Below are 15,844 nucleotides of genomic sequence, written 5' to 3'. Positions count from 1 at the left end.
TTCCTCTAAGAGTTAGCGGTTTAAGCTCTTCGCTCGGAAACAAAGAGGGAAGAATTCTTTCTCTCTCCCGTCCCACTCCCCCGATTACATTAATTCTGTTCAACGCGAGAATCGACTTCTTGACGAACTTTGAGAGATATTTATTATTATATTGTCACACTTATGCTCCACAAAGCAGAGATATTTTTATAGATTATTCCTTACGCCAAATCCTGCTGTGCAGCGTAATACGAATCATATGGCATTGTGTTGGAATGCATTGCATTGTATTGCATTGTATTACATTTTGTATAGGATGTATCGAAAGTCGCGCACTTTTTTTCTTACTGCAGATCGAAGTGAAAAAATTGTCACAAGTTTTCGAAAAAAATTAATAGACAAGATATATAGGAAAAAAAAATTTATTTTTCTTTCATCAGTTTTAATTTTTGTACTTTAGTAGAATTTTAATTGAAAGCTGAGTATATTTTTTATTATAAAATATTTGATATCAATTATAGTTGCGAAGCAAGTTTCGATGATAAATAACTTGAAATTTATTGCGAAATTTGAAAAAGTGTAAGATGCTTGGGACACATCCTATATATGTTACATTGTATTGTACCAACTATATATACGCGTAATACAAGTTGCATATATTCTATCAAATTGTTTTGCGAGCTGGAAGCTCGCGGGTGCGACAAATGTTATTGATTGTTCGCAGGCCTGCCGTTAAGTATCGCCTACGTACAGGATGTCTTGGAAATGAAATTTTAAATGCATTCTTGCAAACAATGATGCGGAATCGAGATTGAGGAGTATGCATATTTTCATTATATCCCTTTGGACACCCTGTACGTTTTAGTGTTGCCCTCCAAAAGTAAAGATACGTGAGTCTTCCTTCTCTCCAACGTATATTTAATCGAGACTCTTCTCCGTTATATTCTACTCGCTTTTATCGTCGATCGCTGTTTGCGAGCCAAACATTGAATAGAGAACCGACAAGCTATTCGATGCAGTTATAGATGAAATTTGTAAAAATCGTAGAAATCTCGAGGCTTCTTTATAATGTTACTTGATCATAAGTTATTAAGTTTCGCCTCGTCCGACGTTTGAACGAAATTTTTCATCTCGATGATATCGTAGCGGCATCGACTAGCAGATAGATAATCAATTCATTGGCTCTACTTGTTATTTTTATTGACAATATAGGGCTAGCTTAAGGGACAACTTTTCTCAAAAGAAATTACATCGATTTTCTTCCTTGGGAATATAAATATTTTATAATTCGTGTTAAAACATGCATATAAAATTAATAAAAATATTTAAAAAACTCTGTTTAAAAATATAAATGATTAAAAATTATAGATTAATATACTATTTATTCGTTGTTATTGAGCTAGAGAATATTTATATAATATATAAAAGTATAGAAAAAAGGACGAATAAAAATGCTAAAGAATGTAAAAACTTTATATATATTCCCTTAAGCTTGATCCTACGTGAAACTGATAAATTTTTCCTGATAAATTTGTAATATAATTATTTACTTTTGCAAATTTATTTTCAAAATTTATTTTTCTCTTTACGAATATATAATGTTCATGGAATAGCACTATTATTTTCTAATTTGCTAAAACAAGACCATATATATTTGATTTACTCTTATAGTGCTTTGCGAGCCTTCGGAATTGGTTCCGGCTTCGAATCAATATTTCAAGCGCATTCTATAAAAAAAGAACGAGCGACTTCGGAGCGCTTAGAATCGTTTTGAGGATGTTCCAAGTTCGCCTAAACGTAGCAAACAGGAACAAGGGTGTATTATCAGCTAGCTTAATATCAAATACACGTTAAAGTATCGCAAAAAACACATAATAATCAAATTATATATATACATACATTGATAGATACATGAAAGAGAGAACCTGATTATATATCTTAGATGTACGAATATAATTAAACGATAATTGTTAAGTAAGTGTAACTAAGTTGTAACAATTGCGAGGGCTGTCGCTTCTAACAATAAGCGACACGATCTTCCGTTCATTAAGGATTATGCGATTTTCGTCGTACTATACTCGGTCCGACAGCGCTTTCTTACGATTTATAGAGGGTGTGATTGTAGGCAAATTTTGGTGGAAAATCGTGTGCTTGGCATGCAACATTTTTAAACGCTACATCCTTGTAGATGTCGTTTGAGAAGTTGCGTCATATTTTCCTTCGCTTACGTCGATTATTTTCGAGCAGATTTTTTTCCACATGGGGAAACGCAATTTTCGTTGCGTTCAATTTCAAATCATGTAACATGAGAGAGAGAGAGAGAGAGAGAGAGAGAGAGAGAGAGAGAGAGAGAGAGAAAGAGAGAGAAAACAAGCTTTGCGCGTTCTTTGCAATTGTATTTGTATCGCGATTTCTTTTTCCCTTTAATCGCGTAGCGAAACCTCTTTTGATTCGCGCCTAAAATAAAAAAAACGCCATGCGAAATTAAATTAAGATCGCGAGCAGGCAATAATCGTGTTGTATCAGAAAAACGTCCTGCGGCCAGGAAATGCGATGATGTTCAAACTCTCTAGTTGTAATAAGAAAATGTCTTTCATTAACTCTGTTAAACGTTATGGCGAATACAAGCCGTGTTACTGGACAAGAGTATGTATATGTATTTCCATATTCAATCTAGATAACGGGGAGAAATCGATAAGGGTCGATTTCTCGCAGCTTCAATGGAAGAAAATCTCAACTGCTACTTGTCTTTTCAGATATCACATATATATAAATATTCTTGCGATTGTTTAAGTAATTTCATAAGTTAAATAATTGATTAAATATTATCTCAAATATTTAATTTATATTTTATTTTTAATTTATATTATTGATTAAATTATCTCAATTCCTGATAAAAAATTAAGATCGCGTTTGTCATGGTATTATTCTCTCAGTGAGAAATACAAGTCGAAAATATCTATTAAATATCTATAGACGTCTAATAGCCATATTTTCGACCTATCATTTCTCACTAGATAAGCTTTTTTTGATAAAATCGGATATTGATTTGCTTTCTAGCTAAAGAATGATTTCTATGAATAATTCAGCAGTTGTATTTTTTTCCAGAAAAAGAATACTTGTCAAGATGTGTTATATGTTTAGAGATTATAATCGGTACGTGTATTAAGAGATAAAAAAAGGGTGAAAGGAGAAAAGAGGAACAATAAAAGCGACTATGTTTACACGAGGGAGCTATATCGTGCTGTGAATGAAATAGGTATATTTTCAGAAGAATCAAAGAGAAAGGCTAACGAGATAACGCATTTGTAATAACTAATTATTGCAACGAGGAATGTCCATAACGTTATTTTTCTAGAGTAAATATCTAAATATCTAAATAGTTTTTTGCGTTGTATGCATTATATGGCAAAACATATTCTCAAGCGACAAGCAGGCCTAAACGCGACTTTTTACGACGATAGATAACTAATGCGTGTACGAGTAAATTTTTCGCAATGGAAGCATACGCATATTGTTGTTCATTTCGTGCACACGAAATACGTACTGTGTGTCACGTTATTATTAAAGTTATATCGCGCGAATTATACGACATGTTTTCCACAAATCGCGAATGACTTTTACGAACAATTTGTATTGGAACTTCATGTTGCGAATATTCGAAGCGTTTGCACTTAACATTTAAGCAGTTGCGCATTTTATGTATATTAAATATAATTACAGTCTTGTTTTTACTACAATTACAGACAATGAATTTATTTTATTTAGAATATTAGAAATTTATTTTACAATCGTACACGTAGTACAATCAAATCGAAATTTTTTTCGATTTGATTGTACTACGTGTATGCTATTGCTACAATATGATTAATAAATAAGATAAATATAACTTGTTGCGACTGTTTAAATGTTGATATGTGTATTTCTGCACAATATTACAAGCATATTGCCGCGCATATTAACTCGCTAACGTTTAATCGCCATTTTGCATTTGTATTATTAAGGAGTTAATTTATTAATTCTTAATGAAAAAAAATGAACTATCTGTAGAAATTATGGATTCGGTGTGTATTAAGAAGGTAGAGTGAGAAAATATTAAATATCTATTACTGTGCACAATAATAGATATTACATAATAGTTTTGAAAGATATATAAATGCATCCAATACATATGATGATAAATTTTAAATAATATATATAATTGTCTTAATTTATAACTTTTCCTTGCAATAATTTAATGATTAGGAAATTTATATTCGATAGAAATATTTTATAATGATAAATTAATGGCGAATAATATTCAAATAAAAAATATATATATATCTTACGTGAATACACTCGATGATTTTTAAAATTTTAAATTTGTTTCAATAATCAAAATTTAATAAAAAAAAACTGAATATTGTAGTAAGCTAAAATAGTTAAGCGATGAAGACTGACTGTCGGAGCTCATTCAAAAAATACGAATTATACGAGTATAATCAAAGGAATAATGTTATAAAAAATGAAATGTATACACACAAGAAAAAAGAATGCGATAGCGATATTTTAATACCATCACAAAATTGAGATTCTGACGAACAAAATTATTCTAAATAGATAGAATAATAGTGCGAACAAATTCGTTTTATCATTTTCATTCAACGAACATGAACAAGAGTTCAATTATTTTTTTAATCCGTTTCTTAACTGCGAGGTCATGATTTTTCACATGGATACTCCGTACTCGCATTTCATCTTAAAGAGTCAGAAAAAAAGTTAGGACAGGGATTCAGAAAAGAGTACCGTGTGTCTGTTTGTGCGTGTATGTGTGTGTTATGTGATGTTAAACGTACGCGACCATGTTACGTGTAACGTTATATATTATATTAAAATATGACATATATATATAAAAAAGTGGTGGACACTGTGTACTGGTGAAATGCAATATATGTATCGAGTTACCCCTATAAATACAGCCATTTTATAATAGACACTCGTTCTTGTAATTACATCTTTTGCAATCCTTGATGTTATTAATTCTTGTGGCTTTCCTAGTATTTATTATTATATTTTTGTGATAGGAATATTTCTTGTTTTTCTTGACTCTACCTTTCCCTAATTAATTTTTTATAGTTTTTTCGTCTATATGAATAATATTTAAACAATCAAACAAAAATATTTTTTAAATTTAGAATTAACTTACGTTCTTTGGAATAATACAATTTTATGCACTCTATACACTCTTCTATTCTAAATCAATTCTAAACTGAAGTTCTTTACTTTCGTTGTTCTCATTATCCATTACCAGGTTTTCACATAGGATAGGAAATCAACTGATCATTTTTATATAGAATGTAAGTCTTCTTTTAAAGTATTGAGAAACAAATATGTTGAAAGCAAGATTTTTAATACCAATATATTTTATTCTAGAAAAAAATTAGGTAAGAAAAAATCTACCTATTAAATTGACAAAAAGAATATATTTGAATTGTACATGCATATGAAATATTTTATTCAAAATGGCACAACATATAGTATATCTATAATTTTCAAAATTTTTCTTTATGAAATTTCTTTATGAAATTTCTTTCGTTATATAATATAGTGTTAGTGCAATGTATATTATTTTTGAATTTTAATGTATTTTGCAATGAAATATAATGAAATATAATGAAATATATTTAATATTTTCATTATATATACTCTTTTCTTTGTATGTCTCTACTGGTTTCTCATTATCAATTTTTTCTATATCTTAATTAAGACAATGCAGGATTCCAGTTTCAATTCTTAAATTTATATCGGATACAGATAGAATGGAAAAATGAATATTAGTTTTGTTCTCAACATTTTCAGTTTGTGCTTTATCTCGCAAAAGCTTTTGCATTTCCCTCCGTCTGTAGGAAAAATATAAAAAATATTAAAATATAAATAGATTTTTAAACACAATGGAAACAAATATATGTTGTAATTTTACATAGTTTTTGAGAGAAAGATCAATACTTTTTTAGTTTTTTATTTTAAGAAATTGAAAATTATGTGTATTAATTTTTATAATAATTACTTTGAGTTTGTATTATTTTTTAATTTGTATTTTGCAGATGTGTCATTATATATGTACAGACAAATTTTGTATTTACTACGGATTTTAAAAGATAAAAATGTTCATATGTATAATTCATTATTAGATCGCAAAGTAATTTTGCTTAAATTACAGACTTTTTTACTCATCCTTTTTTTGTAGATCTTTGGGGAGCATATAGGGAAAAATGTTTATAGTTATATTTTCGTATTATTATTATTTCTTATTATTTGTCTCAGATATATATTCATTGAAGAAAATAATTTTCTATACAAGTAATGCAATATAGACTGCGGTCAAGACTGCAATATGAATGCTCCGAAACATCATTCTATCTTTATTCTCATGGAATGTAGAACAAAGATAGAATGATGTTTCAAAGCATCCAGAGCGTATTCCCGGCCACAGCCATAATAAATTCACTCGCAACAATAAAAGAACGCTTGCACCATAGATATAGGCTGCGTTCGTTTTGACAGTTTTAGCGCTGAAAGATCACTATCTTCGTTTGATGTTCGATGTGCAATAAAGACAGAATGATGTTCACAGCGCGTAAGCGTACAAAGCGAACGCAGCCATAGATATTTAAGGTTAAAGTTAAATCGACAATCAGCTGATCCGAGGTTTGAAGTTTGACAGAAATGTAGAAAAAGAACAAAATTAAAATCTCTTTTTTGTCTTTTTTTCCCCTCTCTTTACTTTTATCGAGATATGAATTGAATTTAAATAAGTATACAGTAATTTATATCGATATCAATAAATTAAAACAATTCGATTTATTAAAGACAGCAAAAACTAACCTTTTCACCTGTCTTTTTTAAAAGAAAGTCTACGATAAGAAAACGACAGAATTGTTTTATTTATAATTGTTTTGTGACAAAACGTATGTACGCAAAATGACATTGTATTATATTATGAGTATTTGTTTTTTTTCCTTTTTTCTCCTTTTCAAGATACATAAATTTCTAGAATCAGCAACCTTTGATACTTTATTATTAATTAGTAATGCGTTACATTGAGTCTATTGTTCTTAGATATAATGCTGATAATAAATAGACGTAAGATTTATGACTTACAAATTCTTTATTAACAGACAAAACAATATTATCATTCATACAAATAATGCATTCTAGAAGTATCTTACGAGGGCACATTGAAATTTCAATTCAAATATCTATTTTGATCATGTGACAAAGTACTCTTTCTTTTCTTTCTCTTGTATACTTCAGCCAAAAACAATTGTCCCAACAATAATATGTACCACACATACATAATTATCTATTTTCATGTATACATTCTCAAATACATTTACACCTCAATTTATTATCAAATATAATTGCATATTATAATATTAATATTATGCTAAATTCTAAAATAATGTAATTCTTACACCATCTATATTATTATACAATATTATATATTAATATAATAATGATATTTATTATTAATATTCAATATCTGACATATATATAATTTTTTGTATGAATAATATTGATTGTGTAAGAGCTACTGAATATAAGGGATACGGAGTAAATTAAACTTTTTTACATACAAAAACATATTTCAGATTTATATCGAAATTGTATAAATCAACAATAACGACATTAAATTACATGGTTGCTTCATAATAATAATATACATACAAAAATCTGATACATAATTATTGACACTGGTAGATATAAAATTTGACATTTTACTGTCATTACAAAAAACTATTTTCGGCAACTCACATTTACAAAAGAATTAAAATATCAAAAGCAAAAGAATATTTTACTTTTTTTTGCCATTTCTTTTTATGCCGACAATAAATTGCACCAATGTATGAGGATTTTCTTATATGTATTATGTCATATTTCTTGGATATGAAAATTATATAAGCAGCTAACAAACAATTTTAAATAATGTCGTCTTATTAAATAACAAGTGAATAAATCAAAAATCACGATCCCGCTAAAAATATGGAAGGGATACAAGTTAGAGAAGAAAAAACGGATTCATCGAGATTTTAGAAGACTCATGTTACAAATATATTATGAAATATATTATGAAACATGTATATTGAATTGGAAAGTCGCTATGTGACTCACTTTATCCAATTTATTAGTAACTGTATATAAATTAATTACGAAAATCTCACTGCATCACACTACACTCCAATCTCATTACAGTTCATCCTTAACTATTGTATACCTATTTTTGCTTGGCGCCAGTTTCTTGAATGCAGACTCTGGTGGTGTTGTGGGCGTTTTCACTTGTTTTCCAGTAACTTGTGGTATATCATTACTAGTGATCTCAGGACCGTAATGAAATTCACGATGAAGTTTGCCAGAATATAAGTCTTGAAGAAATGCTTTAAGTTTTCCTTCCACATATATGTCATTGAAATCTTTGAACAGGTACATATGTCTAAAGCTATCTATTGCAATCAATGGTAGATCTGCTGTGCTTTTTCCTAAATGATGCAGTGGGTGTGCAAATTTCAGGCCATCAGCGGTTAAGAAATTAACATTTTCTGAAAAGAAAAAAGGAAAATGAAGACTGCGATTAAAAAAGCTTTGTAATTAATAATAACAGTAAATAAGAAGACATACGTTTCTCGCTTATTAATGTTCTAGTTACAATATCTTTGTACAGCTTGACACTTTCTATGTCATCGGGAGCATGGAATAGTATAAGGAATGGCAGCCCTTCTTCTGTTAGTTCTTCCGCATTTTCGAACGTTATTTCTCTTACAAGCGGAACACACTTTTCTTGTGCCCATACATTTAATTCATCATAATTAGTCAAACTTCCTCTATAAGTTTCATCTTCATCATTGGATAGGGCTTTATCGGATCGGAAGACAATAATAGGCTCTCCTGGAGGATGCAGTGCATTACTCGCATTCCTAAATATTATTGTAAAATTAATAGACATTTATTTAGCAACAATATTATTTTACTTGCACAATTGATCTTTGAAAAAAATTAGGATTTAATTATTCAATTTACATAAATTAAGTAAATTGAATAAAGTAATTCTTAAAATAGAACAATAAAAAAAAGCCACATTTATTATTTAATATGAGAAATTATGTAGAATACTGTAGAATACTGTAGAAATACTGTAGAAATACTGTAGGATATATTAACATCTTAGTAAAATATAAAAAGATATATAAACAACATTATACAAAATACAAAAGATAAAATATATATCACAAAATCTCATCAATATTTTCACAACAAATGTCCATAACCTCACATGTACTACTTTACTTACAGCAAATGAAAGTGCTGTCCAATTTCACAGTTTTGATTGGAGCATGTGCTTGTCAAATGAGAGTATATTATAATAATTAATATGATACATTTATACACGATATTTTAGACTATCAATAGAGAATTTTTACATCCATATTAACTTTAAGTAAAAATATTTACATCATAAATAACAATTTATATAATGTGATACAGCTCTCTTCTATATTATTTTTTTCTCTATATATTAATAAATATATATCTTACCCAAAACCAACATGGAATTGGCAATCATCCTTCAAATTAGTGGCAACCTTTCTGAATAATTCATATTCTGGTATATCTTTTCTGTCAAAATATCCAATAATCATACGCTTTTTATCATCAAGTTCATTAAGTTCTCTTAAATCAAAAAATTCTCTAATGGGATCTTCCAGTTGCTTCCTGACAAATTCTTGGAATGCTTCGATTGATCGTTGACCCCTGTACTCTCTTTTGGTTGGTTGACCATTTCTTATTACTTTTAATGTTGGGTATTTGCTTATATGAAACCTAGATGCTACAGATGCTGAAACATAATATAACTTGTAATATTTCAACTTAAAAAAATAGCTAAAGATAAATTTTAATATACAGATGTATTATATCTGTATTTAATATACAAATTAATATTAAGCCTTTTCTTATCCATAATTATATAAATTGTTATATCTTTTCTCAAAATACTTTAAACATACTTTCTTGGTCACAATCCACTTTAGCCATTACTACTCTTCCTGGTTCTCGAAATTCTGCTCTAATCTTGTCTGCAGCTTTATCAAAAATTGGAGCTAGTAAGTTGCTAAAGCGACACCATTGTGCATAGAAATTTATAAATACAAGTTCATTCTCAGCTGTGGAAAAAAATTCGTATAGTTAAAACAAAAATAAATGCAATATATTGGGCTATGTTTAGTAACATCATTTGACACTAATTGTACATTATATATGTACATGTATTTTCTTACCTAATGTTGCATCAATATTATTATAGGTAAGCGAAACTGCTCCTTCTCCTATTTCTTCCGCTATATTGTTTGGCAAATGTATCTAGAAATATAAAAATATTAAATATATATTGTATGTTTGCTTTTATTATGAAATTTAACTTTAAGTCCAATAATGGACTATCCATTATTGGAAAAAAATCCATTGCTTATCAGTTAATACATATAATAGATATGATATGAGACATTTATTCCAAATCACTAAATCTTCCTACTATTGGATACAAATGATCAAATAATAAATGATGAACATAGTGTAACAACAAATAATCATCCAAATGAAAATGGCGAACATGATGATGAGATATAATATTGTAATAGACATTTTATTAACTCACGAAAATAATACACAGGATTTGATTTAACACTTTCCAATGAATTATACGACAGACATGATATTTTATTTTTGTCAGTGTAAATTTTTTTACATTTTGACAATCGAAGAACAGGTTACAATAATAATAACGACTATAGATATAGGTTATGGAACGTGAAAATGTTGAGAGAGAAACGGCGATAACAGGATCAAAGGCATTTTAAACAAAGAGTAACGGCAATCAAGGGACGAGTAGGAAATTATCAGTCGCAAATACATGTCACGGGGAAAAATCTTTGCACACCGCTCGCGATTCATAAAAGGAAACTCGAAATGACGTGGCAAGCGCGTGAGCGCTTCAACTTACTCACCAGGAGACACGCGAGTATAAGTACTTTGAAATGAAAAATATCACAGCGGGTCAGCATCCTGCGATTCTCGCGAAAACGACGGTTAAACGACGAGCTTTTGAATCACCATCAGTAAACGGCTGCTTATGTGTCAACTGTGGGCTACGAGCTTAGCGGCATATCGGAGAATCGAGTGTCGGAGAGACGTCGGAATCGGAGTCTACCCTCGAGACAATCGATTGTCAGCGCCGCTAACGTTTTCCAAATGCCAAGCCCGATTTTACGGAAATAGCCGGAATTTTTTATGCGTGCGTGCGTGCGTGTGCGTTTATGCTATCTCGTTGATAGTCTGATACTTCGATTTAAGTAATTGTCTCGTCACTTAGACGTCAGACTGTATCAAAATGAGTCATTGTCTACATTCCTCATCTTTACACTTGTATCCACAATTAATTACGACTTGACGAGCTCGTTTCGCATATATATAGAGATGTTTTAATCAATTCTTTCATATGTATACGATATGCAATACATTATTCGATAATGTAATATATTATTTAAATATATTTCTTTTCGATATATTTCTAAGAATCACGCGACGTAATATGTATTACGCAATAAAATTTAATTGCGTTTTCTCCTAACATTTATAAGTATTTATATGATATTCATAAAAACATGCAAAAAAAATCACATGTGTGTAGTAAAATATAATTAAAATAAAATATAAATCATTTAATAATAAAATAATAAAAAATAATATATGCATGAAAAATTAAAATAATATATAAACATTTGCTATTATGTTATAGTTCGATTTAAATATTTCAGTAGATTATTAGAGATTTTATTTTATATACCTCTTTGTGATAAATCCAATTAAACAACAAATAAATACATAATAGCCTTTTTCATATATTTTATTACAAAATATTAAACATATATAAGGTATTATGTATATTTAATCAAGTTTTGCTTAAAGTTTAAGAGATTTCATTTTTTAAAATAACTTGCTCCATATAGTTGATTAAAAAAGACAAAAAATATACGATACAAACTAATGAAAAATTTGAAAGAAAGAAAGTCTTAGAAAACGAATATTGACGGTATTTATATCTTTCAATATAGAATATATTGCATTACTAAAATAAGAAATAGGTGAAATTCAAATGTGCAATAAAAATTTGTATTTGTTGTCAATATAAGTAAATCTGTTTAAATGATCTTTGATAAATAGATTTTATTTCTTTTAAAGTTTATAAAAATATTTACATTTGTACCCCTGAAGTTAATGCTATCAAATCACAACAACGAGTTTCGATTATAGAGTTTTGTTGATTAAGCGCAAAAAAAGATGGTCCTGGATATGATATTATTGAGCCACCCAAACATTCCTCTCCAGAATATAAAACAGCATACTGAAATTCATATAAATTGATCTACATATTAATTTAGCAATAATGGAAGGCATATAACAGTATATATCACATTTTAGTTTCTTAAAATCAAGCATAGTAATAAATATAATTATCTTGATAATTTGGAGAAAAAAAGATAGAAAGAGAGGATAGAGAGATACAATTAAATTTCTCTATCCTAAGAAAACGGATATTTCTCTTTAAACTCTCTTTTTAAAATCGCTTTTTTTGCACATAATTACATGATTATGTTAGTGCAATTTTTCATTTTATGCATGTACTATTAAAATAAAAGAGTAGAGATCAAAAATTTTTTAAAATAAAGAAACTATTTGTTTAAATTTATAAAATAGAGGAGATCGACTGTACATATTTTATCGTTATATAAATTACCTGTCCTTTTGTAATTGCTCGTAAAGGTACGCTAAGGCGGATAAATAGACGATTGTCGGATATTTTGTACACATTACAAGTGATTAATGGATTCCTATGTTGGAAGCGAAAGTCACAACTCAACACACCACTATGTCTTAATTCATGTGGCTCCTCACTGATCCAATGAACATCCTGTGTTATCAGAAAATCAGTATATAATGCTGGATGGATTCCACTGTCCACCTGTATTGTAAAAATTAAAATATATATGATTAAAAAGTTTTAATTTATCTCTAATCAAAATCCTGAGTTTTTATTTATTATATTGTATATTACCGCTATAATGGTATTTGTTTTCTGATCCTTGCTAAACACATAATAAGCATTCTCGCAACCACCGATTCTACATCTTTGTCCTATTGTCAATTTATGAATGCCATTGTGTTTGCCTATCGACAGTCCACTGTCTAGGTCTACGTATTCACCAGGTTTATCATCTATATACTGTAGCCATTACTAAATTATTATTAAATCTGATTAGAGTTGATGTGCAATATATACGCTGCATGATAACAAACATATCCTCTTTTACCTCTGAAATAAAATCTTGAAACTCACGTTTACCAACAAAGCAAATACCCATGCTCTCCTTTTTCTGTGCTATCTTATGCAAACTTGCTTCTTTAGCTATCGTTTTTACATGATTTTTCAAATAATTTCCAAGAGGAAACATGCAACGTCTCAAAGTTTGTTGCGGTATTTGATTTAAAAAAAATGTTTGATCTTTATTACTGTCATATGCTTGTAATAAGTGTACATCTGTGAAATTATTACAATTGCATTAAGAAATATTTGATTAGAAAAAAAGTTTTTTTAATATAAAATACTTGCTAGTGTTTTCTTTAAAGTTTTCCAAATAAGGTCCAAAGCTTGTATTAGCATAATGGCCTGTCGCAATTGCATCTGCTTGAAATCTATTACGTGCAACATCAAAAAATTTATTAAACTTGATGTTCTTGTTGCACAAAATATCTGGATTGGGAGTATATCCAGTCTGATACTTTTCTAAAAGATCACTAGAAAAATGGAACAAATAAAGTTTATGTTATCTGCATTAATTGTCGTAAGAAAAAAAAATGTAAATACCTAAAGACTTCGTTCCAATATTCCTTTACAAAATCAAGCTGTATCAAAGGAATCTTTAATTTATCGCAAATCCACCGAGCATCCTCGTAATCCTTCTCAACTGTACAATTTCCTGTTTCATCTCTAATGTCCCAGTTCTTCATAAATACTCCAGTGACATTAAATCCTTGAAAAGATGTACTTTTTGATATCTAATATATGTAAGAGAGAGAGAGAGAATAAAATTATAAATTAATTATATTTACCTTTATTTTTAAGTAGAAGGGCCGTCACGGCGCTATCAACACCACCTGATATACCCACCGCAACGTTTCTAATCATTTTCATGGAATAATTTGTCACGATTTGCGTTGCATATTATTATGCAACTTTGCTAGTATTGATCTCCAATTTTTTTATGACATTGATGCCTCTTTCCTGGTCAAGATTGATTATTCTTATTTCATAAATATTCACGTAAAATTTTCCCAAGTCTTTTATCAGTCTGCAGGAATGATGCAATTCGAAATGAAATACCTATTTATTAGAATTTCCGGCAGGACCGAGTTGACTCGTTAGATTTTGTCCAGAAACGAATATCTTGGTTACTTGCGAACGAGCCATGCGGGCGGCTCGCAGATCGACTCGCATACGTCATGTGTTAAGATTAGGCGCATAAATAAAGAAAAGAAAACAATAGGGACATTAAATCTTATTCTGCATTGTTCTATATTCTCAATTTTTCCAATTCTCCTCTCGAGAACAAATTACAAAATATTTCAAAAGGCTCATTCGGACGATGATGTCGCTCCCCTCTCTCTCTCTATCTCTTTCTCGCCATATTGCTATGAATTCAAGACTCACGCGCGCGAGGCCCGCCGGCCAATCCACGCGCGGCTCTCTCGGTTGGCGGTCAGTCAAGCTCGTTGACGGACGAGCGCGGAAGCACGTAGTGCACCCGATACGTCGCGTCTGCGACGGACAGCCGTGTCCAGGATCGCCGGGTCGGCGACGCTTCGCCCGGCGAGCAGCGTCGATGCCGTCGTGACGATGGGCCATTTTGCGCAGTACCCGTGACCCAGATTACAATGGGGGGTTCGCTCGTCTCTCGGAACAGCTGTTGGCTCCGAGACGTCGCGAGCCGCCGAACGGGATGAGGGGGAGAGCGTGCGTAGTAATATATACGCGGGCTGCGCGCGTCTCTCGGCGGCCTGACGCAACAATGGCGGCTCAGGGCCGCGCGATCGGTATCCGCCCTCGTACTTTTCATCGTTAAAAAAGAAACTAAAACGCGCTCGAGAATAGCCGACACGAGTCACTCGGGGCGCAACGTTTCACTCGTCCCGTCAAAAGTATCGATGCGTACTTTTGCAGGGAAACGGTATCGAGCCAAGTACGCGCACGTACGATACGACGGAAAGAACCCAGGAAGTCGTGACTCAAACTCCACTCGCTCGCGACTCCGAGATTAGAGTCCGATCCGGACAGACGGTAGAGCCCTTACGGCAGTATTACATAAGCGCGCGCGCTCTCTCGATCCATCCGCATTTACGACGCGGATCGACGCCCGATGCCGCTCCCGGAGACGACGGCAGCCTAGCCTCCTCTCCCGGGGGTTCGTCGCGTGCGACGCGACATGCCGCTCGTCGCGCCACGGGCCGCAGCGCCCGCAGCGCGCGACGACAGCGTCATGGGAGGCGCCAAGAGCCGAGAGCCGGCAGCAGCGCCCGAGTGGTTGGCAACAGCGACGCCGCGCCGCTCGCGCCAATACGCTCCTGCGCAGCATCTACCCCCACCCTGTCGCCCCCGCCGCCGCCACCGTCGCTGTCGTCGTCGTCCCGTGTCTCGTCCCGCTTACGCGACCAGTCGGTTCCTTGTTTGCCATCACGCGAAATCCAATAGTTTGCCCTGTACCTGTGACGAGGTAGTGCG

General features: G+C 31.7%; 2 protein-coding genes across 3 annotated transcripts; both read right to left on the bottom strand.

Moving 5' to 3' along the window:
- Positions 1-7,524: 7,524 nt before the first annotated feature.
- On the bottom strand, positions 7,525-11,397 carry LOC105251774 (endoplasmic reticulum resident protein 44). Of its 2 annotated transcripts, XM_011258781.3 has the most exons (7): positions 11,016-11,397; positions 10,290-10,371; positions 10,020-10,175; positions 9,550-9,850; positions 9,305-9,352; positions 8,635-8,930; positions 7,525-8,555 (listed from the first exon to the last, which is right to left on the bottom strand). In XM_011258781.3, exons 1-7 carry the CDS (start codon positions 11,070-11,072, stop codon positions 8,206-8,208), a joined length of 1,290 nt encoding a protein of 429 aa, XP_011257083.1. In that variant the 5' UTR covers positions 11,073-11,397; the 3' UTR covers positions 7,525-8,205. The 2 variants fall into 2 exon arrangements, with proteins under 2 accessions (XP_011257083.1, XP_011257084.1); XM_011258782.3 differs by lacking the exon at positions 9,305-9,352 and having other exon boundaries at positions 11,016-11,395.
- An 810-nt stretch (positions 11,398-12,207) lies between these two features.
- On the bottom strand, positions 12,208-15,424 carry LOC105251776 (mitochondrial tRNA-specific 2-thiouridylase 1). Its single transcript, XM_011258791.3, has 8 exons — positions 14,450-15,424; positions 14,179-14,350; positions 13,934-14,099; positions 13,679-13,863; positions 13,380-13,606; positions 13,124-13,291; positions 12,806-13,030; positions 12,208-12,412 (listed from the first exon to the last, which is right to left on the bottom strand). Exons 2-8 carry the CDS (start codon positions 14,258-14,260, stop codon positions 12,263-12,265), a joined length of 1,203 nt encoding a protein of 400 aa, XP_011257093.1. The 5' UTR covers positions 14,261-14,350; positions 14,450-15,424; the 3' UTR covers positions 12,208-12,262.
- Positions 15,425-15,844: the final 420 nt, after the last annotated feature.

This window comes from Camponotus floridanus, unplaced genomic scaffold (genome assembly GCF_003227725.1).
Source record: "Camponotus floridanus strain SB8 unplaced genomic scaffold, Cflo_v7.5 scaffold4, whole genome shotgun sequence".
Classification (NCBI taxonomy): domain Eukaryota; kingdom Metazoa; phylum Arthropoda; class Insecta; order Hymenoptera; family Formicidae; genus Camponotus; species Camponotus floridanus.
The sequence above is the reverse complement of the archived record's forward strand: the minus strand, read 5'-3'. Positions and strand labels throughout refer to the sequence as shown.

Excerpts from the sequence above, each read along its gene's own strand:
- LOC105251776 (XM_011258791.3), bottom strand. The coding sequence starts at position 14,260 with ATGAAAATGATTAGAAACGTTGCGGTGGGTATATCAGGTGGTGTTGAT. Across the intron at positions 13,607-13,678 it reads AAACTTTAAAGAAAACACTA|ATGTACACTTATTACAAGCA; the intron begins GCAAGTATTTTA and ends ATAATTTCACAG. Across the intron at positions 13,292-13,379 it reads TTCAAGATTTTATTTCAGAG|TATATAGATGATAAACCTGG; the intron begins GTAAAAGAGGAT and ends TAATGGCTACAG.
- LOC105251774 (XM_011258781.3), bottom strand. The coding sequence starts at position 11,072 with ATGCTGACCCGCTGTGATATTTTTCATTTCAAAGTACTTATACTCGCG. Across the intron at positions 10,176-10,289 it reads TAATATTGATGCAACATTAG|CTGAGAATGAACTTGTATTT; the intron begins GTAAGAAAATAC and ends TTTTTTCCACAG. Across the intron at positions 9,851-10,019 it reads AGTGGATTGTGACCAAGAAA|CATCTGTAGCATCTAGGTTT; the intron begins GTATGTTTAAAG and ends ATTATGTTTCAG.